Source organism: Myotis myotis, unplaced genomic scaffold (genome assembly GCF_014108235.1).
Source record: "Myotis myotis isolate mMyoMyo1 unplaced genomic scaffold, mMyoMyo1.p scaffold_m19_p_20, whole genome shotgun sequence".
Lineage (NCBI taxonomy): Eukaryota > Metazoa > Chordata > Mammalia > Chiroptera > Vespertilionidae > Myotis > Myotis myotis.
This window is the reverse complement of record NW_023416325.1, coordinates 1274526-1301060: the sequence shown is the minus strand read 5'-3', so window position 1 is coordinate 1301060 and position 26535 is coordinate 1274526. Positions and strand designations below refer to the sequence as shown.

General features: G+C 52.6%; 1 protein-coding gene across 5 annotated transcripts in view; it reads left to right on the top strand.

Moving 5' to 3' along the window:
• NF2 (neurofibromin 2) overlaps nucleotides 1-26535 on the top strand; it is a 67028-nt gene that overhangs the window by 24057 nt on the left and 16436 nt on the right. For 4 of the 5 annotated variants that reach the window (XM_036353686.1, XM_036353687.1, XM_036353684.1 and 1 more), the window contains 10 exons: nucleotides 8391-8459; nucleotides 10066-10148; nucleotides 11612-11687; nucleotides 15002-15136; nucleotides 18358-18432; nucleotides 19582-19695; nucleotides 22587-22709; nucleotides 23497-23714; nucleotides 24901-25006; nucleotides 26056-26183. In XM_036353686.1, the coding sequence (XP_036209579.1) occupies nucleotides 8391-8459; nucleotides 10066-10148; nucleotides 11612-11687; nucleotides 15002-15136; nucleotides 18358-18432; nucleotides 19582-19695; nucleotides 22587-22709; nucleotides 23497-23714; nucleotides 24901-25006; nucleotides 26056-26183 (1127 nt within the window). Of the gene's footprint in view, nucleotides 1-8390; nucleotides 8460-10065; nucleotides 10149-11579; nucleotides 11688-15001; nucleotides 15137-18357; nucleotides 18433-19581; nucleotides 19696-22586; nucleotides 22710-23496; nucleotides 23715-24900; nucleotides 25007-26055; nucleotides 26184-26535 lie in introns of those variants that run through there. The other variant, XM_036353688.1, reaches the window with a different exon arrangement.

Here is a 26535-nt window from a genome sequence, read left to right as displayed (position 1 = left end):
ACCTCCTGGTTCATAGGTTGATGCTCAACCACTGAGCCGCGCCGGCTGGGCCAACCTCTCTTATTATGAACCAGGAAAAAGGAATTTATGATCTTCAGTGTGGGTCAGACATGGCCTTTAGGTCAGAAAGGCCCAGGTCCTCACTCCCCACTCATCTTCTGTGGACCAGCATCCCTGTTGGATGGGGACCTCACTGTCCCCGAGAAGGTGGCCCGTTCCATCCACCCCTGATGGGCATGCCACTCTGCTCACGGCTGGGCGCTGCGGGCTCCGTGGCCGCTGAGCCCAGCTGAGCTGTCCGGCTAGCAGAAAGGCATCCCCAGCGACTGAGAATGGCAGGAAAGGGAGACCAATGATCTTGTGTTTTTGTCCTCCCTGTTTCTATAAGACCAATGACAGGGCCCGCCCACGGGGCCTGCGGTCCCCCTGATTTCCGTTTCAGGCACGTGCCACTCTCTCTCGTCCCCTCTGCTCACTCACGACCTTTCACCACAGCATAAAGACGTTCCAGAATTAGGGCATCTTGATTGCTTTTTTCGTATAGTCTTTTGCTATTGTTTTCCTTTGTAGTTAGAGCTGTCCCCTACAGCCATATCCCTGCAGTGTTACAAAAATTACTAAGACGCTCTTAACTTCTCAGCCTACTTTTTTCTGGAGTAGCTTAATGCGATCTCAGGTCAAAGTCAGGAAGTAACCAATTAGCCTGTCACTTGGAAGAGAGAAGAGTCTATACACCCTACTCAGACCGACAAGCCCCTGGAGTCATTTGGTGACTCGGAGTCGTCTGATGACTAAGCTAATGGTCGCAGAGCGTTCCCTGGCTGGCACGAGTGGGTGTGGATTCTGTCACAATACAGACTCCGCCACGTGCCCAAGGTCATCCGGGCGATCTTGGGGTAAAGCTAAAGGCAGAATTCGTGGCCCTGGGATTACATTTTGTGCCTCCCCCTATTCCACTGCCCAGAAAAATGAGTAATTGGAGGGAGAAAAAAAAACACCAAACCACAGAAAATGGGCCTTGATTCAACTAAGACATATGCTTCCTTTTATGCTTTGATTAAGAATATTAATAACAGGAAAAAATGTGCCCTTTCAATCAGGATCACCCTGACAGTGATGAAGCAGTCATTGTCGCTCTCATTAAATCCGGGCACTTCCTGGCCCGGAACGGAGTTCCTGTTCACGTTCTCTCCCCAGCTGAGGAGGCCCCCAGCCCTCAAGGACACCCCCTCTCCCTGCAGGGCTTCCGTCTCAAAGGCAGCGTTTTCTCTGCATGGATTTTGAGCCACAGATTCAAAGGCCACCTGTGTGTGTGTGTGTGTGTGTGTGTGTGTGTGTGTGTGTGTGTGTGGCGGGGGTGGGGGGTGGACTTGTCTGGGAACCAGCAGATGTTTGTTTAAACAGATTTCACCGTAGGAAAGCCCTACTCATTTAGAGATGAAAGTGATTCACAGAGCACATATGTGGCTCATATGGAGGAGGAGGTTCTGGGTGTGTTTTTTTTCCGGTGTAAATTCTCGGGCTCTCACAAATCAAGCGCATCTATGACTTCCAGTCTGCATTTGGGAAATGAAGGATGATTTTAACATGCTCCCAGTTTCCAGGACGGCTGCTTAATATGAAGAGGGCATTTCTGATGATGGTATTTATACGATCTTAGATGCCTGTAGTGTTTTATCGTCTTACAAAGCGTTACAACATGCATATTTTGTGCGATTCTCAGTGTAGCCTTTGCCATAAGCCAGGGCTTGAAAGTATCTTGCCTGTTTTATCGGTGGCGAATTGAAGGCTCAGGAAGGAGTAATAGTTTGTCTAAAGTCACAATACTTTATATTAATTTAAAAAAAAATTTTCATTGATTTCAGAGAGGAGGGAAGAGATAGAGATAGAAACATCAATGATGAGAGAGAATCATGGATCGCCTGCCTTCTGCACGCCCCCCCAACAGTGGGGGTCGAGCCCGCAACCCGGGCATGCGCCCCGACCGGGAATCGAACCGTGACCTCCTGGTTCACAGGCTGATGCTCAGCCACTGAGCCACGCCCGCCGGGCTGAACCTGGGATTCAGTGAGTGGCGTGTGTGCTGCCTGGAGACCTCCCTCAAGCCACTGACCGCGAGGGGCAAGAGCAAAGTGCGGAGTTCGGCAGTCGGACCCCAGGTCTCCCATCCTGACTCCGTCCTCTCGTTCCATTCTGCTTCAAATCCTGCCCACCCAGGTGTGGGCTACCAATTCCATTAAAAAAAGAATTAGCCTGGCCGGTGTGGGTCAGTGGTTGAGCTTCAGCCTGTGAACCAGGAGGTCACGGTTTGATTCCCAGTCGGATTTTAGGCAGATTTTTGGTGGCTTACGGAAGGACATATAGGAGGGGGAGGTGAGTTTGGGAACAGGGAGCCCCGTTAGCAGACTGGGGTCCTCCCGGTGAGAGACTGTGAATGAGGTTCACACCTCGGGCAGCGGTGCGTTGGAGGGGAGGCGCTGACTTAAAGAAACCCAGGCGGGCCCTCACTGGTTTGGCTCAGTGGATAGAGCGTCGGCCTGCGGACTGAAAGGTCCCAGGTTCGATTCCGGTCAAGGGCATGTACCTTGGTTGCGGGCACATCCCCAGTAGGGGGTGTGCAGGAGGCAGCTGATCAATGTTTCTCTCTCATCGATGCTTCTAACTCTCTATCCCTCTCCCTTCCTCTCTGTAAAAAATCAATGAAATATATTTTAAAAAAAAGAAACCCAGGAAGTAAAGGTTGATATAAAGGACGCTTCCCTCCGCTTATCTCTTTTGCACATCCTTTTTACAAAATGCGATTTTCCCCACTCAGCGTTGATTTTTAGATGTATCTGTGTTCTTTTTTTTTTTTTTTGTATCTGTGTTCTGTCTATAGCTTTAGCCCATTAGTTCTAACCACTGTATCGTAACCATCGACAAATAAACCTAGTTTCGCCCTCCTCTCTTCTGAGGAAGAGGTGGGCTTGGTTCCTGCTCTTCCCCCCTATTATAAACAGCGCTTTACTGAAAATCCTTTTTATGCGATGCCTTATATGAACGTGCAGAAGCTTTCTCCCCTTAAGGTAGGTTTCTAGAGGTAGAATTGCATCAATATCCCTGAACGTCAAGAACCCTTAACGTTTGTAAGAAAGAGGCAGCAGAAAAATGGGCGCCAGGCGTATGAACAACAGGCACTTTCAAGAAGAGAAAATGAGAATAATGAGTAAGAACAAACAAACAAACAAATGTTCCATCTCACTCGTAATCAAGAAAAAGAGGAATTAGAGTGACGATAAGGCAGCATTCCAAGCCCATAAGATTGACAGGGAGCAATAAATCCACGGACGCAACAGAGGCGCCGTCTAAGCTCATCTACTTGCCGGGAGGGTCTGTGCATTGGCGTGGCCTCTGTAGGGTGAGGGGCGAGGGAGGGGCCGGTCAGGTGAGCAGACACCCCCCGCCAACCCCTGGACCCTCCCTCTGGGTGACTCTATTCCAGAGGGAGTTCTGCACAAGGTGCCCTTTTCACTGAAAACTGCAAGAACAGGTAGACCCCATCTCATGTTTTGTTTTATTTTATTTTTATTCTTTTTTTAAAAAAATATATTTTATTGATTTTTTTACAGAGAGTAAGGGAAAGGGATAGAGAGCTAGAAACCGATGAGAGAGAAACATTGATCAGCTGCCTCCTGCACACCCCCTACTGGGGATGTGCCCGAAACCAAGGTACATGCCCTTGACTGGAATCGAACCTGGGACCCTTCAGTCCGCAGGCCGACGCTCTATCCGCTGAGCCAAACCGGTCAGGGCAAGAACATTTAAAATGTAAATAATGACGGGGAGTGTGTGATTCCACTTCTATGACGTGTCCGCTGTGGGCAACTCTGTAGAGACAGGAAGCGGCTCTCGTGGTGGCGATGGGGTGAAGGGAGGAAATCAGGAGTTACTGCTCATGGGTTTGGGGTGTCTTTTGGGGGCAATAGAAATATTCTGGAATTAGAGAGTGGTGATAGCTGCATGACATTCTGAATATGCTGGAAACCACGAAATCATACGCTGCAAACGGTGAATTGTATGCATATAAGTTTTATTTCACTTAAAAAAAAAAATAGATGTGACCAAATTGCCCTCCACCGTAACTTCTAAGAACAGTGTGTGAGAATACCTGTTTTCCACATCCTCATGCTGTCAGTCTTTTACATTTTTGCTAATCTGACGGGGAAAAAAAAATAGATTTTTAAAAGTTTTCATTTCCTTGCTTTACCATTGGGGCTGAGCGTCTTTTCATAGATTTGCTTTCCTCTGCGAGGCTGGTGTGTATGATTCGCCCGTTTTTCTCCTCTACTGTTTATCTTTTTCTCGTTGATTTATAGGATCTCCGTTTATGATGGGTATTAACCTTTTATCTTTTTTTTTCATGTGTCAGACTGTCAATCTTTTGCTGTTTTGAGTGACTTTGAGAATGGCTTCCCCCACCATTATCATACACATGTCCTTCTAAATTTTGTCGGCTTTCCATTGACGGTTAAAGCTTTAATCCATCTGTGTTCTAGTGACTGAGGTGCGGTAGGGGTCTGATTATTTATGCTATTTATGCATTGATGAAATCTTTTATGTTTTGTGAGTGAGATCCTGTTCAGAGCGTTTTGTCTAATTTTCCGTGCATACAGGCAGGGGAGAGTATTTAACATCCAGAAGGATATTCAATATCTGCTTAACGTAAGAATTGACTCCCCAGCATCCCATCCATGGAGAACTCCTGCCTTGAATTTAAATTCAGTTGCCTTATATCAGGGGTGGATCCAGGTTTTGTGGGGCCTGAAGTTTATATAACTTCAGGAGTTTTTTTGTTTTGTTTTGTTTTTTCAACCCAAGAATCCAAATTATGAGTATAAAGCTGGGCACAGAGACCTGAAACCCCAGCGTCGCTGGCTCCACAGGCAGCTCAGTCCTGGCTACAGTCTCAGGATGCTTTTGTACATAAAAGGCTGAGGACCGCCGTCTCTCCCCACGCTGGGGTATGACTTCCTTTTATCTTCACCAACTGCCACAACCTAAGGATTTTCTTCTCCTTCTGTCTCTTGAAGGCACATGTAAGAGCCGACGCACACATCCAGGCGGCTTTCATGTGGCAGGTGGAGTTAGCCCGGGCTCTGTTAGCCGAGGCTTTGCTGCCTCTGCTTTGCTCAGACGTAACCTATTTGATCAGCAGAGTCGCTGGGAGCTCAGTATGATAATGTGGGTCGTTAATCTTACAAGCCCTCGGAACCTGGATTTACAGCCTTAACTTTGCATATCTGCTTACTTGTGCATTAGAGTCCGGTCAGCGCTCTTGCGAGGCATGCAAATGCGACGAGCAGGGCTTTCTTCAGCATCCTGCCCCCGGAAAAACCTAGCTGGTTTGGCTCAGTGGATGGAGCGTGGGGCCCGGGGTGCGTTCGGGGTTGCGGGTTGCGGGCTCCCGGCTCCATCCCCCACTGGGCGTGTGGGAGGTGGCCGATCAGTGATTCTCTCTCATCATGGATGTTTCTATTTCCCTCTCCCTTCCTCTCTGAAATCGATAATAATAATTTTTTTTAAAAAAAATCAGAGAGGCAGGCAGTGACCGGTGTCATTCTGAACGGCGGAGAGGTTAACAGTAATACGCGACATTATAACTAGGAGCCGGGCACCACGCAGGGTGCTACCCGGATTGTCTTACTTCATCCTTACCACCCGCTATGAGGCAGGCGCTGTATGATCCTTGCTTTCCAGATGAGGAAGTGGAGGGTTGGGGGGCGGGGTGTGTGTTCCTTACTCAAGGCCACAGCAGGAATACTCTGCAGCCCCCACTTCAAACCCTTTAGGGCCGGCGTTCTCATTTGACGAATTAGAAAACACGCAGAGAGGGGACACAGCTTGAGCTTTTATCGTTTCACGTCAGGTTGTATTGAGCGCTGCGTGTCGGCCATCGTGTTTTATTTATTTATTTTTTCCTTTTATCTTTTTTTTTTTTTTAAATATATTTTATTGATTTTTTACAGAGAGGAAGGGAGAGAGATAGAGAGTTAGAAACATCGATGAGAGAGAAACATCGATCAGCTGCCTCCTGCACACTCTCCCACTGGGGATGTGCCTGCAACCCAGGTACATGCCCTTGACCGGAATCGAACCTGGGACCTTTCAGTCCGCAGGCTGACGCTTTATCCACTGAGCCAAACCGGTTTCGGCTATTTTTTCCTTTTATCTTTATATTGAGGTAAAAAATAAAATAAAGAACATTATGGATGTGGGGGTCAGGGGGAGGGACAAGGCTCCCCTCTCTAATTGACAGCAGGGGCTGATGGGAACCAGAAGCTCCAGGGAATTAAAAAAAAAAATGTGTGAGTCCCAGATGGCCATCGTGTTTTAAACTGAAACGTCCTGGGTATGATTCCATTGAATCCCCATAAGAGTCCTAGAAGGTAAATACTATTATCATCCCATTTTACAGATGAGAAAACCGAGTCACAGGTTTCCCAGAGTCGCAGCTAATGAGGGAAAGAGCTGGGGTTGAACCTTCGGCACCCCGCCTCCCGAGGCAGTGCACGCAAGCCTAGAGTTTACTGACTTACTCCACCCCCAGGCCTTTCCGAGGGCGAGACCAGCCAGGTCCCTTCCCGTTTCCGAAACGGAGAAATGCCTAGACGGGGTTACAGAATCTGCGGCACATTTTGAACGTTCACATTCGACAGATTAATCCCGTTAACGCTCAGAAGACGATGCAATGCCGTTCCGCCGTTCGTCCGATGATTACGAGATGCCTGAGAAATAGTCACTCGTGGGGCTTCTATCGTAGGGCGGTGTGGGAATGAGGCCCGCGTTAAGGTTGCTGACAAGCCACCTTTCAGTCCCACGGCGGGAGTGTCTGTTGCTGGGGGTGTGACTTCACTTGGAAAACACACCAGGAGTCCCACTAGAGCAGTGGTTCTCAACCTTCTGGCCCTTTATTTTTTTAGAATTATTTTATTGCTATCAGGGAGGAAGGGAGAGGGAGAGAGAGATAGAAACAGCAATGATGAGAGAGATTCATGGATTGGCTGCCTCCTTTTGGGGTTGGAGCCTGCAACCTGAGCATGTGCCTTTGACCAGAATTGAACCCAGGACCCTTGAGTCCATCGTCCAACGCTCTGTCCACTGAGCCAAACTGGTTAGGGCTGGCCCTTTAAATATACAGTTCCTCATGTTGTGACCCCACCATAAAATTATTTTCGTGGCTACGTCATCACTGTCATGTTGCTACTGTGATGAATCGTCATGTAAATATCCGATAGGCAGGATGGTCTTAGGCGACCCCTGTGAAAGGGTCGTTCGACCGCCCAAGGGGTCGCGACCCACAGGCTGAGACCCGCTGGCCTAGAGGCTCTTTGGGAGGGATGGGCAGGCGGGCCCCGTCCCCGCCCGAGCTAGTGGTGTCCGGAGCCAACAGCTTGCGCTTGGCCTTTCTTTTGCTTTTTGCCATTGCTGGTGGCTAAACGGATACATGTGTAGAGACGATCCCCCTAAAATACCGAGCTTTGTGGGTTTGGCCCCCAGAAAAGCCACCGAATGCTGATTGACGAGAGTCGGGCTTTGACTGTTACATTCTCTAGGTTTCCCAGTTCGTGTCTGTTTTAAAATTGCATTTTACTTTATTTTATTCATTATTTCCTGGGCAGGCTTAAGTGTCCTAAGAAAGAAAAGGATTATTTTCCTTAGATCGGAAAGTAAATCTCCGCGTTCCTCTCCTGGGAGAACGCATGGCAGCTCAGGGCCCACGTCCGGCCCCTGCGGCGAGCTGCCCCTGCAGCGTTAGGAAAGCCCGTTCCCCTTTCACTCGTGTCTCTGTCTGGATGACAAACGTGAGTGACAGCGCCGGCGTCCCGTCTTCCCAGAGCATTTTCCAGAGCCTTGAATGAAGGGTATTAAACACGGCGCCAACCATGTTCCCATCCCAGCTCCCCCCCAAGCTGTCGGCTCCGGTCACCAGCCACTTAGAAGCCATTAGCAGGTAAGGCTCTTATCACACTTTGCGCATCGCAACGGCCAGTCAAGTGTCAACAGCCAGTCGAGTGTCGTTGCTTCATTTTCGAAGCTCATGCTCCCGGAGCGGCTGTTTTCTCTGACGGTTAGAAACCACAGCTCCCTTTCCCTACGAACAGGACGTCACGTTTTCATTAGCGCCTCGCCCTCGGGGATTACGCAACTGCGTTCAAGAGATGTGATCAGCTTTGAGTTTTTTTCATTCAGGGATCACACGCCAGCAAGGTTGAAATCTGGGCTTGTCATCCGGATTGAATTGCTCCCTGGAGCTGGGAGGGAATTGGGCCGGAGCCCAGCCGTTCAGAAATGACAGCTGTCTCTCGAATCTCAATTGCTCGCTCCCCCCCCCCCCCCTTCTCTTTCTCCAGTACGGCGACTACGACCCTTCTGTTCACAAGCGGGGATTTCTGGCCCAAGAGGAATTGCTTCCAAAAAGGGTAAGGCATCCTGTTCCCTGTCAGGGAAGAGATGGCAGGTGTGTGGCCTGAAGGACAGCGAACCGACGGACTTGAAGGAATAACGGAAGGAGGTGGCAAGGATGTTATTATGAATGTTTTGTCGTCAATCTTTCTTTTTCGTTGAAAAAATATATTGATTTTTTATTGATTCCAGAGAGGAAGGGAGAGGGAGATAGGAGCATCAGTGATGAGAGAGCATTATTGATTGGCTGCCTCCTTCCTGCACATCCCTCACTGGGGATCGAACCCGAAACCCTGGCAATGTGCCCTGACCGGGAATCGAACTGTGACCTCCTGGTTCATAGGTCGACGCTCAGCCACGGAGCCACGCCGGCCGGGCTGTAATCAATCTGGAGTAAAGTGTATGGAATCTCTGTTAAGAATATGAAAAAAGCAAAGGTTCATGGAATGAGTTTGGGGCTGCCAGGACCCGCATGGCCTGCAAACGGCCCTTTCGTTAAAGGTTGGTGAGCATCCGTGATTCCCGGGAAGGAGTGTGGCGCAGCACACGTTCAGCCCAGGGAGCCGAGCACTGAGCCGCCACGTGGGGTGCAGAGAGGAGACGAGTCAGGGGTGGGCGTTTTAGTTTTTAATCCTCAGTGTTGTTCGTCTTGTTCATTAGTCGCAGAAGCAGGCCCTCCCTCCCTTTTGCTGCTTCTGATTTGATAGCTCCACTCGCCCGTCACGCGGAATACAGGCCTGCTCCTCACCTTGGCCTGGCTCTCCCTGCCCCTCTGACGGCTTCTGTGCAGGCGAAGGCCGCAGCACACGCAGCCTGGCCCAGCAGGCCGGCCCCAGATCTGTGAGCCCAAGACTACTGAGCTCCTCCCTCTGGGACACACAGCCCAGGAAAGGGGGGGCCCTACCCGGCAAGGCAGGCACCTAGGCCTGAAGGGTGGCACCTCTGCCCGAGTTGTGACTCACACTGCTTGGTGCCTGTTGACACGCCCACCCCTGCGTGCGACTGGCTCCCTGTGCGTGGCTTTTTGAAAACAGCCGTGCTGCCCTGGCTGGTTTGGCTCAGTGGATAAGAGCATCAGTCTTCGGTCCAAAGGGTCCCAGGTTCGATTCCGGTCAAGGGCACGTGCCTGGGTTGCGGGCTCGGTCCAACGTGCAGGAGGCAGCCAATCAATGATTCCCTCTCATCATTGATGTTTCTCTCTCTCCCTCTCCCTCTCCCTTCCTCTCTGAAATCAATAAAAATATATTTAAGGAGCCGAAACCGATTTGGCTCAGTGGATAGAGCATTGGCCTGCGGACTGAAAGGTCCCGGGTTCGATTCCGGTCAGGGGCATGTACCTGGGTTGCGGGCATATCCCCAGTGGGAGATGTGCAGGAGGCAGCTGATCGATGTTTCTCTCTCATCGATGTTTCTAACTCTCTATCTCTCTCCCTTCCTCTCTGTAAAAAATCAATAAAATATATATATATATATATATATATATATATATATATATATATATTTAAGGAAAAAAGGAAAATAGCCGTGCTGTTTTGTCGAAGTGATTCGTCATGGTAAACATGGCACGCGATACCGAACCCCCCTGTGTGTGTGGGTTTTTTATGTTGCTCTCTCTTTTGCTAGGTGATAAATCTGTATCAGATGACGCCAGAGATGTGGGAGGAGAGAATCACAGCCTGGTACGCAGAGCACCGAGGGCGGGCCAGGTGAGGCGGCTTCCTTTGGGGTTTATATTTCTTCATGGGCTTTTTTTAAAAAAAAAAACAACAAACGACAAAACTAGGACATGCTTGTTGAACAAAGCGCATTACTGTAGCATCTATAATAATAAAAGCGTAATATGCTTATTAGACCGGACGTCCTTCCAGCTGACCTTGCAGATGAAGCCGGGGCAGTGAGGGGAAGCCTGGGTCCCGGGTGCTGGAGGGAAGCCGGTGCCGGCAGCCGGGGGAAGGAAGGCTTACGAGTACTCTTGCAGGAATTTCGTGCATCGGGCCTCTTGTGTAAAAGAAGAGAGAGAGCCAGGAGTATGTTCAGTTTTGTAGGAATCCTTTCCCCAGCGCTTGTGAGCGTGGGCACTCCCTGCCTGCCGGGGTGTGCGGGCCTGTAGGCGTTGGTCATTTCGTTCCGTGTTAGGAATTCCACCGAAGAGATAGCCCACAGCTTTTGGGCTGATTTCTCCACCCATGGCATTTGGAGTCGCTAGAGGTTTTTCACTCCTACAAAACGTGTTGCAGTTGTACCGTTACATAATGGTCTGAGTGACTTGCCCGTGGATTCCTTAGAAGAGTCGCTGAGTCAAAAGGATGCATTTTGAGTTTTGACAGGTGCCACCCAATTGCCCCCCCCGAAAAAGGTAGTACCTGCTTACGTGCCCATCAGCAGTGTGTGTCTCCACTCCCCCCCCATGCTCTCCCCAACACCTGTTTTTTTTTTTGTTGTTTTTTTTTTTAAATATATTTTATTGATTTTTTACAGAGAGGAAGGGAGAGAGAGATAGAGAGTTAGAAACATCGATGGGAGAGAAACATCGATCAGCCGCCTCCTGCACATCTCCTACTGGGGATGTGCCCGCAACCCAGGTACATGCCCTTGACCGGAATCGAACCTGGGACCTTTCAGTCCGCAGGCCGATGCTCTATCCACTGAGCCAAACCGGTTTCGGCTCCAACACCTGTTTTTATCAACCCAACTTTTATCATCTAAAAGGTAAAACGTATCTTAAATATTAATCAGCACTTCCCTGATCACTTTAGGAACTGATCATCTTTTCATTCCATTTAACTTTTTTAAAAAATATGTATTTTTATTGATTTCAGAGAGGAAGGGAGCGGGAGAGAGAGAGAGAGAGAGAGAAACATCAATGATGAGAGAGAATCATTGATCGGCTGCCTCCTGCACGCCCCACACTGGGGATCGAGCCCGCAACCCGGGCATGTGGCCTTGACCGGAATCGAACCCGGGACCCTTCAGTCCGCAGGCCGACGCTCTATCCACTGAGCCAGACCAGCCAGGGCTGTTCTCCTGTGTTGATGCGGATGGGAGAGCCTGCTGGACGTCGCTGTGTAGCATAGACTCCGGGTCAGGAAGAGCGTCGCCCGGGCCTGCTCTGGCTCACTTCCCGTTTCCTCTCTCAGCTCCAGGGACAGTGCCTTTCCTTTCCCCACAGGGACGAGGCCGAGATGGAATATTTGAAGATAGCGCAGGACCTGGAGATGTACGGCGTGAACTACTTCGCCATCCGGGTACGTGGCAGCTTCTCCGGGTTCCCTGTGTGCAACCAGAGACAGACCCAGGGCCCGACTGCGGAAATGCGTTACTTTCTCATTCTGGATCGGAGATGCTTTTTTTGTTTTTTAATATATTTTTATTGATTGCAGAGAGGAAGGGAGAGGGAGAGAGAGAGAGAGAAACATCAATGATGAGAATCATCCATCGGCTGCCTCCTGCACGCCCCCTACTGGGGATCGAGCCCACAACCCGGCCATGTGCCCTTGACCGGAATTGAACCCGGGACCTTTCAGTCTGCAGGCCAAAGCTCTATCCGCTGAGCCAAACCGGCTGGGGCTGGATGGGAGACTCTTGCACGGTTGATGGTGAAGGAGAGAAGGGGAGAGGGTCCTACAGCCTCGTTGTCTATTTGTGGGGCTTCAATTAGATCCGAGGTAATTAAGTGTCGGTGGAGCCTCTGGGGCCTGGGGCTGGTCCCGGGCTGAGCAGAAACCTGTTTGAATGCTTGAGTGCATTATTTGATTTGATTACTTCCATCCGGCTCCGTGAGGTCCGGGCCCGCAGGGAGGACCTGTAAGTACTTCCTTCCCCAAGGACACCAGGAGAGTAAAGCCGATTTTATATCTCACTGCTTGGCGTGGGTGTGGACTCTTGTTCTCACTGGCAGGCTAATTGGATTTTTATTCAGACCATTAATTGTCCACGGTCCTCTGGGAGCCAGTCGCTCCTGCGTCAGGGCGGCCTTTGTTTGCAGTCTGCGGCTGGGCCTTTCCAGCCTGCTAGATGCTCCTTGCAAAGGAATTCCTGCGAACCCATTGAGATGTTTCATCGCTAGCTCCAAACTGCAGATGCGTGGACGGCAAAGCGACCATCGCGCTATGGTTGGCTCTCCTTTTTGGGGTCCCTGAAAATGTTATATTAAATCTGGGTACATTGGAACACAATTTTTTTTAAAAAAAATATATATTTTATTGATTTTTTACAGAGAGGAAGGGAGAGGGATAGAGAGTTAGAAACATCGATGAGAGAGAAACATCGATCAGCTGTCTCCTGCACGCCCCGCGCTGGGGATGTGCCCGCAACCAAGGTACATGCCCTTGACCGGAATCGAACCCGGGACCCCTGAGTCCACAGGCCGACGCTCTATCCACTGAGCCAAACCGGTTCTGGCTGGAATACATTTAAAACAGTCTAAGGTAAGCTGTCTACCTGATTTTTTTTTCTTTCCTAAATACAGATTTTTATTTTTTTATTTTTTAAAAATATACTTTATTGATTTTTTACAGAGAGGAAGGGAGAGGGATAGAGAGTTAGAAACATCGACGAGAGAGAAACATCGATCAGCTGCCTCCTGCACACTCCCTACTGTGGATGTGCCCGCACCAAGGTACATGCCCTTGACCAGAATCAAACCTGGGACCCTTCAGTCCACAGGCCGACGCTCTATCCACTGAGCCAAACCAGTTAGGGCAATACAGATTTTTAAATGGATTACTTTGCTTAAAACAAGGCCCACCGACAAGTTATGTGATGTCATCTAGTAAGCAGGTGCCTAAAAGATTTTCCATAATAATGCAGAAGCTTATTTTCTGAAGTTTTATTAATTTGAATTTGCTCATCGTTTGGCTTCTTCTGGGCCGGACCAATTTCAACGCATTTCCGTGGGTTGTCAGCCCAATGCCTCTTGCTCCGTAATGCCCACCACCTCGATTCAAAGAAAACTGGTGTTTTGCAATCCTGAAACAACCGTTGCGTCAAGCAGTCCGATATCGTTCTGTGTGTGTGTGTGTGTGTGTGTGTGTGGTTTCTTATGTTACGCAACAAAGCTAATGGCCATCGTAGTCTTTTGTGTTCGAGTTCCTGCATTCCCCATCAGTGTGTGTACTGAAAGCTGTGTGTGTCTCTCTCTCTGAAATGCTGGAGTCATAATGATAGAAGGCAGAGGGTGGAATCCTTTCTTTTTTAAAAGCCAAACTAAGAAAAAATAAACCATAATAAAATACCGCGTCTTCCAGAAGGTACCATGGGTTTTCAGAGTACAAAGCCTCGCTCGTGTTAACATAACTCATGGTTTCCGGAGCTTTGCGGGCGAGCGGAGGAAGCGCTCTCGCGGTGTGCTAACGGCACCTGCCTTCGGGGTGCTGGAACGAGAAGAGAGATGAACCTTGGGGCGCCCCTCCTCCTGCTGTTAGGTCCCCACTTCCCCTCAGGGTCCAGGCACCTTCTCAGTTTGCAGATCTGTCTTCCTGCCCTTGAGTCTGGTTTAGTCTCCTTGCTGTCGGCCAGGGGTCACACCTAACACGTGCAGGGAGCTTCCTGCCACTGTCATACAAAGGCCAGACCACAGCGCGGACAGGCGGGCGGGCGGGCTGGTGGACGGGCGGACCTGCAGCCGGAGGATGTGGCCTCTGGACCGCAGCCGGGTCGGTGACGTGGGGGCCCGGGTGCTGGCCCTCGGGCGGCTCTGACCGCTGACCAGGGCTGCCATACAGAGGTACAGAGCACATGGATAGTTAATCAACTAAATTTTTAAACAGCCTCATGGAGGTGTCATTTGCATATCATTCATTTTGATATATTTTCCCAACATTTTATTATAAAAAATTTCAAACATACAGGGAAGTTGAAAGAATGTTTTTGCAACGATTACCCATATAAACCTACTGCGTAGATTCTACAATGAACACTTTACTATACTTGCTTTATCACATTAAGATACATTTTTTTTTTAAATATTTTTTTATTGATTTCAGAGAGGAAGGGAGAGGGAAAGAGAGATAGAAACATCAATGATGAGAGAGAATCAATTGATAGGCTGCGTCCTGCACGTCCCACACTGGGGATCAAGCCCGCAACCCGGGCATGTGCCCTGACCGGGAATTGAACTGTGACCTCCTGGTTCGTAGGTTGATGCTCAACCACGGAGCCACGCCGGCTGGGCCAACAGTTTTTTTTCTTTCTTTTGATATAAGAAGTGATTCATCTTACAGGCTTTTATTTCACATCTCGGATAACCTGGCTGTTTAATCGGAGGTCAGCAATGCTTGGATTGCTGCTACTTCAGCCGTCAAGCCAGTGGCAGGCGCCCCCAGCCGTCCCTCTCCGGGGACACACAGGTCATAAGAATGGCACGGCTGTGTCTCCACCTGCCCCCGGTTCAGGAAGCTGGAGGCCCCCCCCCCCCCGGGTGACACGAGAGCCGTGGCTTCTGTGGGGACCCGCCGAAGCTTGTCACCTGTCACGCTGTGGGCCAGGCCCCGGGGGAAGATGAGTGAGACCTCGGGCCTCGGCCGGAGCTGACAGCGGCTGCTCTCTGTTGAATCCACAGAACAAAAAGGGCACCGAGCTGCTGCTGGGGGTGGATGCGCTGGGGCTGCACATCTACGACCCCGAGAACAGGCTGACCCCCAAGATCTCCTTCCCGTGGAACGAAATCCGAAACATCTCCTACAGCGACAAGGAGGTAGGGCCTGTCCACTCGCAGGCGCGCCGGGGCCCGGCCGCAGGCCTTCCCCACCTCCCCGCTTCTCCTGTTACAGGAAAAGTCATTTCCTGCCCAGGCTGTGGGCGTTTGGTTATTGATTTTTGTAGCATTTACAGGATAGTATTGGCATTCTATTTTCAAATAGCATCCCTACCCCCCCTCCCGCCCCCGCCCTGCTAACAAGAGGCTGGGGGCTCAACCTGTCAGAGCTGAACCCCAAAAGGACAAACAGTAAACCAACCCCAAACGTCACCTTTTCTTAGTACTTGGCTTCCTATTTTTGGTGAGAAAGTCTCTCTGCATTGTAAGTGTGGTAGATATTAAACCCTTTCTCTGTGTCCAGCTTGATACGTATGGTGGGGGTGTGAGTGTGTGTGTGTGAATGAGAGAGAGAGAGAGAGAGAAAGAGAGAGAGAATATCAACAATAAATAATAATATCAGGCTAACCTGCTTACCAGAATTTGAGAATAATTAAGTTTAAATCACATAGATCACTCTAAGTTAGGATTCCAGTATTTCTATACAGCATCTCCCAAACGCTATAATCCTGCATGCATTGGTTTGTTCACTTATTCATTCTCTGTTAGTTTTTTTTTTTTTAAATATATATTTTATTGATTTTCCACAGAGAGGAAGGGAGAGGGACAGAGAGTTAGAAACATCGATGAGAGAGAAACATCGATCAGCTGCCTCCTGCACACCCCAAACTGGGGATGTGCCCGCAACCCAGGCACATGCCCCTGACTGGAACTGAACCTGGGACCTTTCAGTCCGCAGGGCAACGCTCCATCCACTGAGCCGAACCGGTTAGGGCCATTCTCTCTTAGTTTTAAAGGAATTATTGAGCGTCTGCGTTGCCTTAGGTATTGTAGGGGGAAGCGAAGATGTAGACAGTCCTGTCTGAGCCCTCCAGGAAGGTATAGTGACGTCACGATGGGGCTGACGCCGCAGGGGACGGTGACGTAGTATAAGCCCCTTCGCCCCGGCTCAGTCCTCACAGGAACGCTGCTGGGAGAGTAAGGCCAGGTTTGGGTTTCCCGTGTCCCATCACAGGCAGTAGCAATGCAGAGGCATCAGGTGACCCATGTCTGGGGAGCGGGGTTGCAGGGCCTGCACTCCAGGTTCCCTGAAGCCACATCACAGGGCACCAGGCAGAGGAGCGCGGCCCGACAGTGCCCATCGCCATGCTGGCGCCCGCGCAGCCAGGACGCTGAGTGTGGAGTAACTGACAGCTCTGTGGCCCGCGGAGCCGCCTTCCCCAGGCAGGCTTCCTGCCTTCTCGTTCCGGGGAGCAGCTCCCGGAGACGAGCGTCCGGCCCCCGTTTCTAATACGAGGTTGCGATCTGCTTGTCCAGACTTGACCCGACAGCTTGAGCTTGTTTTTTTTGTTTTGTTTTTAAATACATTTTTTATCGATTTTAGAGAGGAAGGGAGAGGAAGAAAGAGATAGAAACATCAATGATGAGAGTGAATCATTGATCGGCTGCCTCCTGCAGGCCCCACACTGGCGATCAAGCCTGTAACCCAGGCATGTGCCCTGACCCATGACTGGGAATCGAACCGTAACCTCCTGGTTCATAGGTCGACTTTCAACCACTGAGCCACACTGGCCGGGCCAGATTGAACTTCCTAACTCAAAACATTCTGGCTTTCAGATTTTGCTAAGTAGCCCAGGCGATGAGCATTTAGGGATTTTTATTTATTTATTTAAGTACTTAAATGGAAAACTCCATGCGACTTCAAGCAGTCGGTGTGCCAGGGTAGGGCAGTTTTTCATTTCTAATTTTATGGAGGCTGTTTGCTGCACACACGCACACATGTGCGTGCTAAAGGCTCCCCAAACCCTCGTTCCCCCAGAGCCCAAGGATTAAAGTTCCCCCTTAGGGTGGCCCGGCACACCAGACTCCAATACGCCCTCTCCGGGGGCAGGACGCCCTCATGCTTCGTCCTGTCAATAACTCGCACGGTTACGGAGACCCCAGACCGACTGGACTTCATAGGAAGTAGCCTTCGTAGTTACGTCTGACAGCCCTGCTGTCAACAGAGAGGCGTTGGTTTATTTTAAGCGACCCATTGATCCTCTGGGCGGCCCTGGCATGGCGCAGAGCCCGTGGTTTCCACACGACGTGTGGTTTCCCGCTGACAGCTCCGGGATCTGCAGCGAGGCCAAAAACAAGCTTACGAAATTCATTCACAAACAGCAGCCTACACGGAGGCAATACTGCTTCTAAATTAACTTGACCGAAAGCGACACGGAGGATTGTTTTCTGTCCTCATGCTAGCCCCTTGTGCGACAATGTAACACGAGAAAGAAATGCCCGAGAACAGATCTTTCCCAACCTGTTTGTCTGCATAGCAGGTGGTTCTTGGGAATGGATACCCATTTTTTTTAAGTGCATCTTTGAAACGTAGGACCTGTCTGGTCTCATCAGGAATGGTTGAAAACAACCGTTGCCACTTGTTCTTTTAAAAAATATATATATTTGTTATTGATTTCAGAGAAGAAGGGAGAGGGAGAGGTAGAAACATCAATGACGAGAGAGAATCATGGATCGGCTGCCTCCTGCATGCCCCACCCTGGGGATCGAGCCTGCAACCCGGGCATGTGCCCGACCGGGAATCGAACCGTGACCCCCTGGTTCCTAGGTCGACGCTCAACCACTGAGCCACACCGGCCGAGCCATCCTATCTGTTAACTTCTGTACATATTCTTCACCAGCTTAAGTCCCCTCCTCCTTATGGTAGATCCACTCTGAATCCTCCAGCACATTTGTGATTTGCACCCCCCAGTGCGGCACTAATAGGTGATGTGGCTTCTCGAGGAATTGCCTGTGGTCAGTCTAGTTCCACTAGGTTGTGGGCCTAAGTCAGGGCCGTGACTTAAGAATCTGGCATGCCCCCCCCCCCCAGTGTTAGCCCGGAGCGTGGGCCCATCAAGGGTTTATTTTCAGGTTTCTGAGCCCATGACGGTGCCGAGAGCACGCCTTCCAGGATCCTGAACTCCCACAGCCCTGGACTTGCGTCCTCAGGCGCCTCTAAATCACCGTGGTTTCGTGCCTGGGCCCCGCAAGCCAGGGCGAGGCACAGCCCTGGTGCTGGCTCTCTGCCAGGGTGGCTGCTGCTTCCGTGTGAGTCCCCACAGTTGGTGGGAACATTCCAGGCCGTCAAACCGAAGCCGTTTTCCGCTTCCTTCTTCCAGTTTACTATTAAACCACTGGATAAGAAGATCGACGTCTTCAAGTTTAACTCCTCAAAGCTTCGTGTTAATAAGCTGGTGAGTTGAGATCCCGGCTTTTGTGACCGAAAGCTCTAGTTTTCCTGAGAAATTGAACCACAACCTTGACATATCGGGACAACACTCCAACCAACTGACCTACCCGGCCGGGGCGAAAACGTCTTCGATTTTCATGTAGAAGAATGTATCCGTCCTTTCCTTAACCCTTTGTGTTTTGCTTGACATTTTTCCTTATTCTGGGCTCAGAAAGATGTTTTTTGTGTTTTTTTAAAATATATTTTTATTGATTTCAGAGAGGAGGGGAGAGTGAGAGAGAGAGAAACATCCATGATGAGAGAGAATCATCGATCGGCTGCCTCCTGCACACCCCACACTGGGGATCGAGCCCGCAACCCAGGCATGTGGCCTTGACCGGAATCGAACCTGGGACCCTTCAGTCCGCAGGCCGACGCTCTATCCACTGAGCCAAACCAGCCAGGGCCAGATGTTCTTCTCTGTTCTCTTAGAAAGTTTCACGGGCTTGAGCTTCACATGTAAGTCTCATCCTCTGGAGCTCATTTTTGCATATGGTGTGAGGGAAGGATCCGACTTGTGTTTTTCCACTTGAATGACCTCTTGTCCCAGCCCAGCCTGCCGAGTGAGCTTTCCTAGCCTCCCTGACCGGCAGAGCCACGTCTGCACTTCGAGTGAGGGGCCTCCCGAAGACCCGCTAACGTGTCTTCTCTTTCTCGCCTGTGATTTAAAAATATATACATTTTTTTTACTGATTTCAGAGAGGAAGGGAAAGAGAGAGAGAAACATCAACGATGAGAGAGAATCATCGATCGGCTGCCTCCTGCACGCCCCCCACTGGGGATCGAGCCTGCAACCCGGGGCAGGTGCCCTGACTGGGCATCGAACCTCGACCTCCTGGTTCCTAGGCCGACTCTTAAGCACGGAGCCACGCCCATTGGGTTTCTCTCTGTGATTTGTGTCCCCTGGCACATCCGAGGCACCTTTAGGGCGCCGTCTCCGGAGCTGAGAGCGCTAGAGGCCATCGGCAGGGGTTTGGCGCCTCTCTCCACGCTTCCCTCTCCGGCTTCCTGCTGCCCACGGGGACCCTCAGGCCACGGTGCTGCGGCGCGGGGGAGCCGCAGGCTGTGGTGTAAATGTGTGGGTTTCCCGTTTCTCCCGCTGCCGCGGCCACAGATTCTGCAGCTGTGCATCGGGAACCACGACCTTTTCATGAGGAGGAGGAAGGCCGACTCTTTGGAGGTTCAGCAGATGAAAGCCCAGGCCCGGGAGGAGAAAGCCAGAAAGCAGGTGAGCGAGACCCCATTTGGGCTGCTCTTACCCCACCCCCCCACCCCCCCCCCAGGTCCTGGCCCTGGAGGGAAGGAGTGGTTACGGGCTGACCGGGGTCCTTTGGTCATGGGTGACGGGTACTCTTTTTTTTATTGATTTCAGTGAGGAAGGGGGAGAGAGAGAGAGAGAGAGAGAGAGAGAGAGAGAGAGAGAAACATCAATGATGAGAGAGAATCATGGATCGGCTGCCCCCTGCACGCCCCACACTGGGGATCCAGCCTGCAACCCAGGCACGTGCCCTGACCGGGAATCGAACCATGACCTCCTGGTTCCTAGGTCGACGCTCAACCACTGGGCCATGCCAGCGGGGCGATGAAGGGGACTCTTATTTGATCTCTTTTGAATCTTTCTTGGCTGCTGCCAGCTGGTGGGGTGTCAGCTCTGCAGCTGAGGAACAAACTCCAGCCGCATATCCGAAGGAAACGTCTCTAGTTATTTCTCCACTCAGGCGAAGTGGGAAGAAATAGCCAAGCCTGCCCGTACCCGCCCAGGCGTCCATCTCTCACCCGTCTAGCTGAGCTTCCTCTCGCCCGCCCGTCTCCTCTGCCCGGCCTGCTCCTTTTCTAATTAGGTGGTGATGGAATGCATGGCAGCGTTTCCGTGCTGCTGCTGGAATGCTAATTAGCCTCTGGCTGCACTTCCCGCCGGAGGTCAGCCCGGGCGCCCAGCACCCACCCCGTGAGGTGCCGGGAGCGCCGATCAGCAGACAGCAGACGGTCTGATGCTCTGTCCACTGAGCCCATAACCTGTTTCCCGCCCGTAGACCTTCTTGACTCCCCGAAATCCACACCCCTGGCCCGGGCCTGGCCGCCGAGCATATTAATTGTGGTTCTGGACGGACTACTAGGCAGAGTAGCAGCAGCTGCGGTCGGATGCCCTGAGGACCCGCAGGCTCGAAGGTGTAATAATTAGTCTGCGCGCAGCTGTCTGATGTGGGTCCTCCGGTGCGCCTGGCTCCCAGCCGGCAGCTTCAGCAGGAGATGCCCAGTCTGATCCAGTGCTTTCGACCCTCCATCTCTTAGCTTTCCCAGGTGGCGGGCCATCCATGTGCCCCGTGGGATGCTTTGGGGAGGGGGGCGGGTGGAATTGGGTTTTGTTGGACAAAGAGAGACTCCTGACCCAGCACAGGGTCCTAGTGGGAACTTTCAGAAGAAAGGTGACCTCTGGCCCCTTTGTCGGCAGAAGTGAGAGATTTGAGAAGGACAAGGAGCGGACAGGGCCTCTGGGCCATGGCAGAGAATAGCATGGACACCCCCCCGGGCCTCCCCTGCCTGTAGGACGGCAGGGGCACGTCCCCGGCATCCAGCAACTGCGGGTCGGGGGCTCCGGGGCCCCTGGGCGGACAGTGACCTCGGGAAACTTGGTGTGTGAGGCGAGCGAGTGACCTGACTCGCGGACCTCCGTGTTGTCCTCTGTCACGTGGAGCTATTGGGACTTCTCGCCTGTCTCCGACCAAAGGACACGGCGAAACCGAAAGTCTGTATCGCTTGAACCACTTTGCAGACGGAGGCCCCTCATTATGGGGGTGGAGACCTCAGGGAAGGTGCCGGGCTGGGAATGGAAGGGGACGGTCCGGGCTTTCCTCCAGTGGAGGGTAATGGACATGCAGTTACCCGCCTAATGGAAGTCGTGATCTGCGGGAATTAGAGCACAAATTGGCCAGGCTTTTCATGGACCTGTAAGAGGAAAATTGGAGAAGAGTTGGCGGTATTTTATTGCTTGTCTTTGCATTATTCCTCCGAGGTGCGACGCATTTTTTTTTTTTTGGTTTAGTATTTAGAAAAAGCAGCGCTCTTAGGAATCTTGCATTTGAGAGACGCTTGAAATGAGAAGTAATTAAATGCTGCTTTAATTATGAAAGGAAATAAAATAGTGCCGTGGTCACTTCCGGCCGCCGCCTCCTGAATGCAGTGCGTGCCGTGCCGCAGGCTCGCGGAGCACAGTGCTGGTGCTGGTCCGGCGTTGGTTGTTCGCCTGATTAAGCTCGGCTTGTGGCCCAATTCCTACCGCGATGCAGGAGGCAATGCAGGAGGCGAGGGCGGCGGTGGTGCTGGTGCTGGTGCCGTAAGGACGGGTGCTGTGCTCCCGCCTAGCTCCTCCCGGCGCAGGCCCGGCTCAGGAGGTGCCTTAGCGGTGGGCCGTGGGGGCTGTGCCGTGGCTGCCGCAGCTCCCCCATGTGAGCTATTGATGCATCGCGCAGAACGGTTCCATCTTCTCCGGGGTCCGAGGCGAGAGCGGAGCCATTGTTGATGAAATTAGAGGTGTGGGAGGGGGTCTGAGTCGACGAGCAACAGCGAGGTGGCTCATCGACCAGTTGGGAGAGCCGCCCGTTTCGGGGGCTCCGTCTCAGGAACCTGCATTGCGTCCCACCAGCCGCAGGGCACGGTGTGTGAGAGTGCCTCCTCCCACCCAGGTAGTCACCTGCCGTGGCTTTTTGTTGGTGGTTTCCTTTTTTTTTTAATATATTTTTTTATTGATTTCAGAGAGGAAGGGGGAGGGAGAGAGAGAAACATCAATGATGAAAGGGAGTCATGGATCGGCTGCCTCCTGCACTCTCCGCACTGGGGATCGAGCCCACAACCCGGGGATGTGACCTGACCGGGAATCGAACCCCGACCTCCCGATTCATAGGTCGACGCTCAACCACTGAGCCATGCGGGCCAGGCTGTTGTTGGTTTCTTTCCCACAAGAGCGTCGTTTGCATCCCTGCAGCTGGTTTAGAAGGACAGAGGGTGGTGGGTGACGAGAACCAGAAGTGTCCCCACAGCAGGGACTCTGCATACTGGGCATCCATGGGTTCCCGTGGCACCGCAGCCCATGACTCAGTGGCTGCTCTCGTCCCCCCCCAGATGGAGCGGCAGCGCCTCGCCCGAGAGAAGCAGATGCGAGAGGAGGCCGAGCGCACCAGGGATGAGCTGGAGAGGAGGCTGCTGCAGATGAAAGAAGAAGCGACCATGGCCAACGAGGCGCTGGTGATTCCCGGGGGGGCGGGGTGCGGTCTGGGTCCCAGGAGGTTGCACGGAGTCCCGCTCGCTTTGCTAGAGTTAGACCTCCCGGGCACCACAAACGAGAGACATCTGCTGTGATATTTCAGCTTCAAAAAAAAAAAAAAGAAAAAAATCAGTGCCTTTTCCTTTCCGTGGTGCCGGCAGAGGCGGGTTCAGGTGGTATCTTTGTTGCTGAAAGTATTACAGATGTTCGCAACCCGGACATCTGTCTGTTTGCTTGTCCCATTGACGCCCTGCACCCCGCCCCCGCCCCTCCCAGGCCTTCACCACTCTGTTGTCTGTGTCCACCGGCTGGGAATAGATGCAGATAAGTTCCCCGGTTCGTGGGGTACCTTTAAAGCGGGGCTCCCCTTCGGCACGACCGGCCCTGGGGCCAGGTCGTCCTTGGTGGGGTCTGCCCTGTCACTGAAGGGCGTGTAGTGGTGTCCCTGGCCTTGATCCATCCGATGCTGGTCGCACCCTCTTACCCCTCATTTGAGACAATCGAAAAGGTCTCCAGACATCGTTAGGTGTCCCCTCGCGGGCAGGGTCTCCCCTGGTTGGGAGCTTATTTAAAAGGAAAGGAGAACGGGTGAAGTTGGTTTTCCCCCTCCGCCAGACTCGGTTCCGTGGGGACTCACCGTCAGGCGCCTCCGTGTTGGTCCCACGGGTGGGACCCGACAGGCCCTTCTGAGACGAGGAGGGTGTGGCTTGTCGTCCGAGGGGGCAGGGGATCCCCGCCGGCTCCCGCTCACGGCGCCCTCCTCTCCAGATGCGGTCGGAGGAGACGGCCGACCTGCTGGCGGAAAAGGCCCAAATCACGGAGGAGGAGGCGAAGCTCCTGGCGCAGAAGGCTGCGGAGGCCGAGCAGGAGATGCAGCGCATCAAGGCCACGGCCATCCGGACGGAGGAGGAGAAGCGCGTGATGGAGCAGAAGGTGCTGGAGGCCGAGGTGCTGGCGCTGAAGATGGCCGAGGAGTCCGAGAGGAGGTCAGAGGCGGGGGGGCCCGGGCACTGGGGCCCAGGCGGGGGGCTGCCCTGCGCTGAGGCAGAGCTGACCGCAGCTGTCCTCAGGCTGCTTCTCTGTCCGGGGCGGGGACAGGCTCCTTCGGGGCCAGGCCGGTGCTGCCGGAGCTCCCAGAAGGCCCACAGTTCCCTCGTTAAGTGACATCTGTCACGCGTGTGCCTTTGTGATGAGCCCGGTCCCTCGGATACCGTGTTTGCAGGGAAACCGTCAAGCGTGTCCAAAACTTGCTTTAGCTGAGGAGACGTGAGGAGGCTCTTCTTACATTTAAAAAACGTGTTTTAAAAGATATATATATATGTATATATATATATAGTGATTTTAGAGAGGAAGGGAGAGGGAAAGAGAGATGGAAACATCCATGATGAGAGAGAACCATCAATCGACTGCTTCCTGCAGGACCCCCACTGGGGATGGAGCCTGCAATCCGGGCGTGTGCCCTTGACCGGGAATCGAACCGTGGCCTCCTGGTTCCTAGGTCGACGCTCAGCCACTGAGCCACGCTGGCCGGGCCCTCTCCACGTTTTGCATGTCGGTCTGGGACGACGGTTCCTTGTTTTCTGCCCTGTCCTGGGCCCCTTGCCCCGTGTCCGGGTCGCCTCCCCATGCGTGATGCATGCTGGGCTGGATCCTGTGTCCTGCAGGGCAAGGACCTGCACCAAAGTGTGAGGCCCTCAGCGGTGGTGCCTGAGGAGGTGGGCCCTTGGCCTGCAGATGAGTTCCAGGGGGATGGGGGTGGGGGGCGGCTGAGAAGAGTCCGTTCTTTCACCTCCAGAGGATCACAGAGAATCTTCTGGATTCTCCCTGTGCTCATCCCACTCTCCCCGAGAGACAACGCAGACAATGTCTGCGGCCCCTTCCCCATCTCTCCTCCTCCTCCACCAGTTGCACGGGTTCGTACCCGACTCTTCTCCCCACGGCTTCCCCGCTCGCCCCGCGTAGATTCACCAGCTGAAGTAAACAGTACCCGGGAATGTGTCCTTGGCTTGGAAGTTCTGGATTCATGTCAGTGTCCCCCCGACCCTCCACCTTGTTCGTCCGATCTGGTGCCATCCTCGGGATTAGCCCCGGTCCCTCCTCTCCATGGGAAAGGGGGGAAGGGACCCATTTCCTCACCTTCTGCGGGGGTGACGGCTCCTCCTTCCCTTGCAGGGCCAAGGAGGCCGATCAGCTGAAGCAGGACCTGCAGGAAGCCCGAGAGGCAGAGCGCAGAGCCAAGCAAAAGCTCCTGGAAATCACCACCAAGCCCACGTACCCGGTGAGCCTGGGAGGACCGGGGCGGGGGGCGGGGCGGGGGGGCGGCTCCCGGCCCTTCGCTTCACCGGGCAGTGCCTGCAGGGCAACTGCTCAAGTGAGCACCTGGCAGAGAAGAGGTGCAGAGCCTGCAGGTGGGGTCTGGGCAGGACGCCTGGGCTGCCATTTGGCCTTGGACTCGTCAGGTACCTCTCTGGCTGCCAAGATAGCGAGCAGCAGGGCCTTTTACAGCTTGGAAGTATTCTTCTTATTCCAAGTAGTGTAGACCCGCATCGCTCTCGAGAGAACTGTCTCTCCAGCCTCTTAGCACCAACCTGGATGTCACCTTCAGCGACCAGGATGTGCTCTGCACCGTGATCCTGTGTCCCTCAGGCGACCTATTGCCGTGCGGGAACTGGCCTCCGGGAACCAGCTTCCAAACTCAGTTTGGGACAAGGAGGCAGATTGCAATTCAGTGGGGTCACAAAACAAATCAAGCAGCCTAGTTTATTTATTATTGATTTCAGAGAGGAAGGGAGAGGGAGAGAGAGAGAGCAACATCCATGTGAGAAAGAATCATGGATCGGCTGCCTCCTGCAGGTCCCCCACTGGGCTTCGAGCCCACAACCCAGGCATGTGCCCTTGACCGGAATCGAACCTGGGACCTTTCAGTTTGCAGGCTGATGCTCTATCCACTGAGCCAAACTGGCTAGGGCTCGACTTTTTAACCATAGTTCGTTGTATGGATGGACTACAGTTCATCCAACCAGTCAGTCCCCAGTGGATGGGTACGTAGCCTGTTTTCTTTTTCAATTATGAACAAAAGCTGCACAGAACATCCCTGAACACAAATGTTTGCACGTACACGTGGGTGAATCCGTAGAATAAATTCTCATGAGTAGAACTGTGGAGTCAGAGGAGGCGGTGGTGGTGCTGGGAGGCGGGGCCCACGCTGCTCCCGTCGCCTCCATGGCTGCCTGGGGGTGGGGGGGATGGGGGGGACGGTGATTAGCACAGCAGTGCCCTCGGCTCGTGTAGAGCCCGGACCTCCTAACCGGAGATTCTCGTTTATAGCCCATCAACCCAATTCCGGCGCCATTGCCTCCTGACATGTCAAGCTTCAACCTCATCGGCGACAGCCTGTCTTTCGACTTCAAGGATACTGACATGAAGCGACTTTCCATGGAAATAGAGAAAGAAAAGTACGTAGTCTCCCCTTTTCTGGAGCGGAGCGAGCTGGCCTGGGCCCGGGGTGGGCGTGGGGGGGGATGGTGGCCGCGGCCTGTTGCCAGCTCCTGCCGCGGTTTGCTCTGTCCTCACCACCTAGAGGAAGAATTTCCTAATCAGAAATGAAGGACAACAGGCCAGCATTCCATCTTCCAGGATAAAAATGATACTTGATCGGTGGCCTGGGGATTGCAGCGGCTCGAAACCCCACCTAACGTCTGGGGCGGGCTCCCGGGGACCTCCGAGCCGGCCAGAGAGCTGTTCCCATGGTAACCAAGGGTGTGATAATGGGCTGACGTGGTAATAGAACACGTTTCCTGGTTGTGT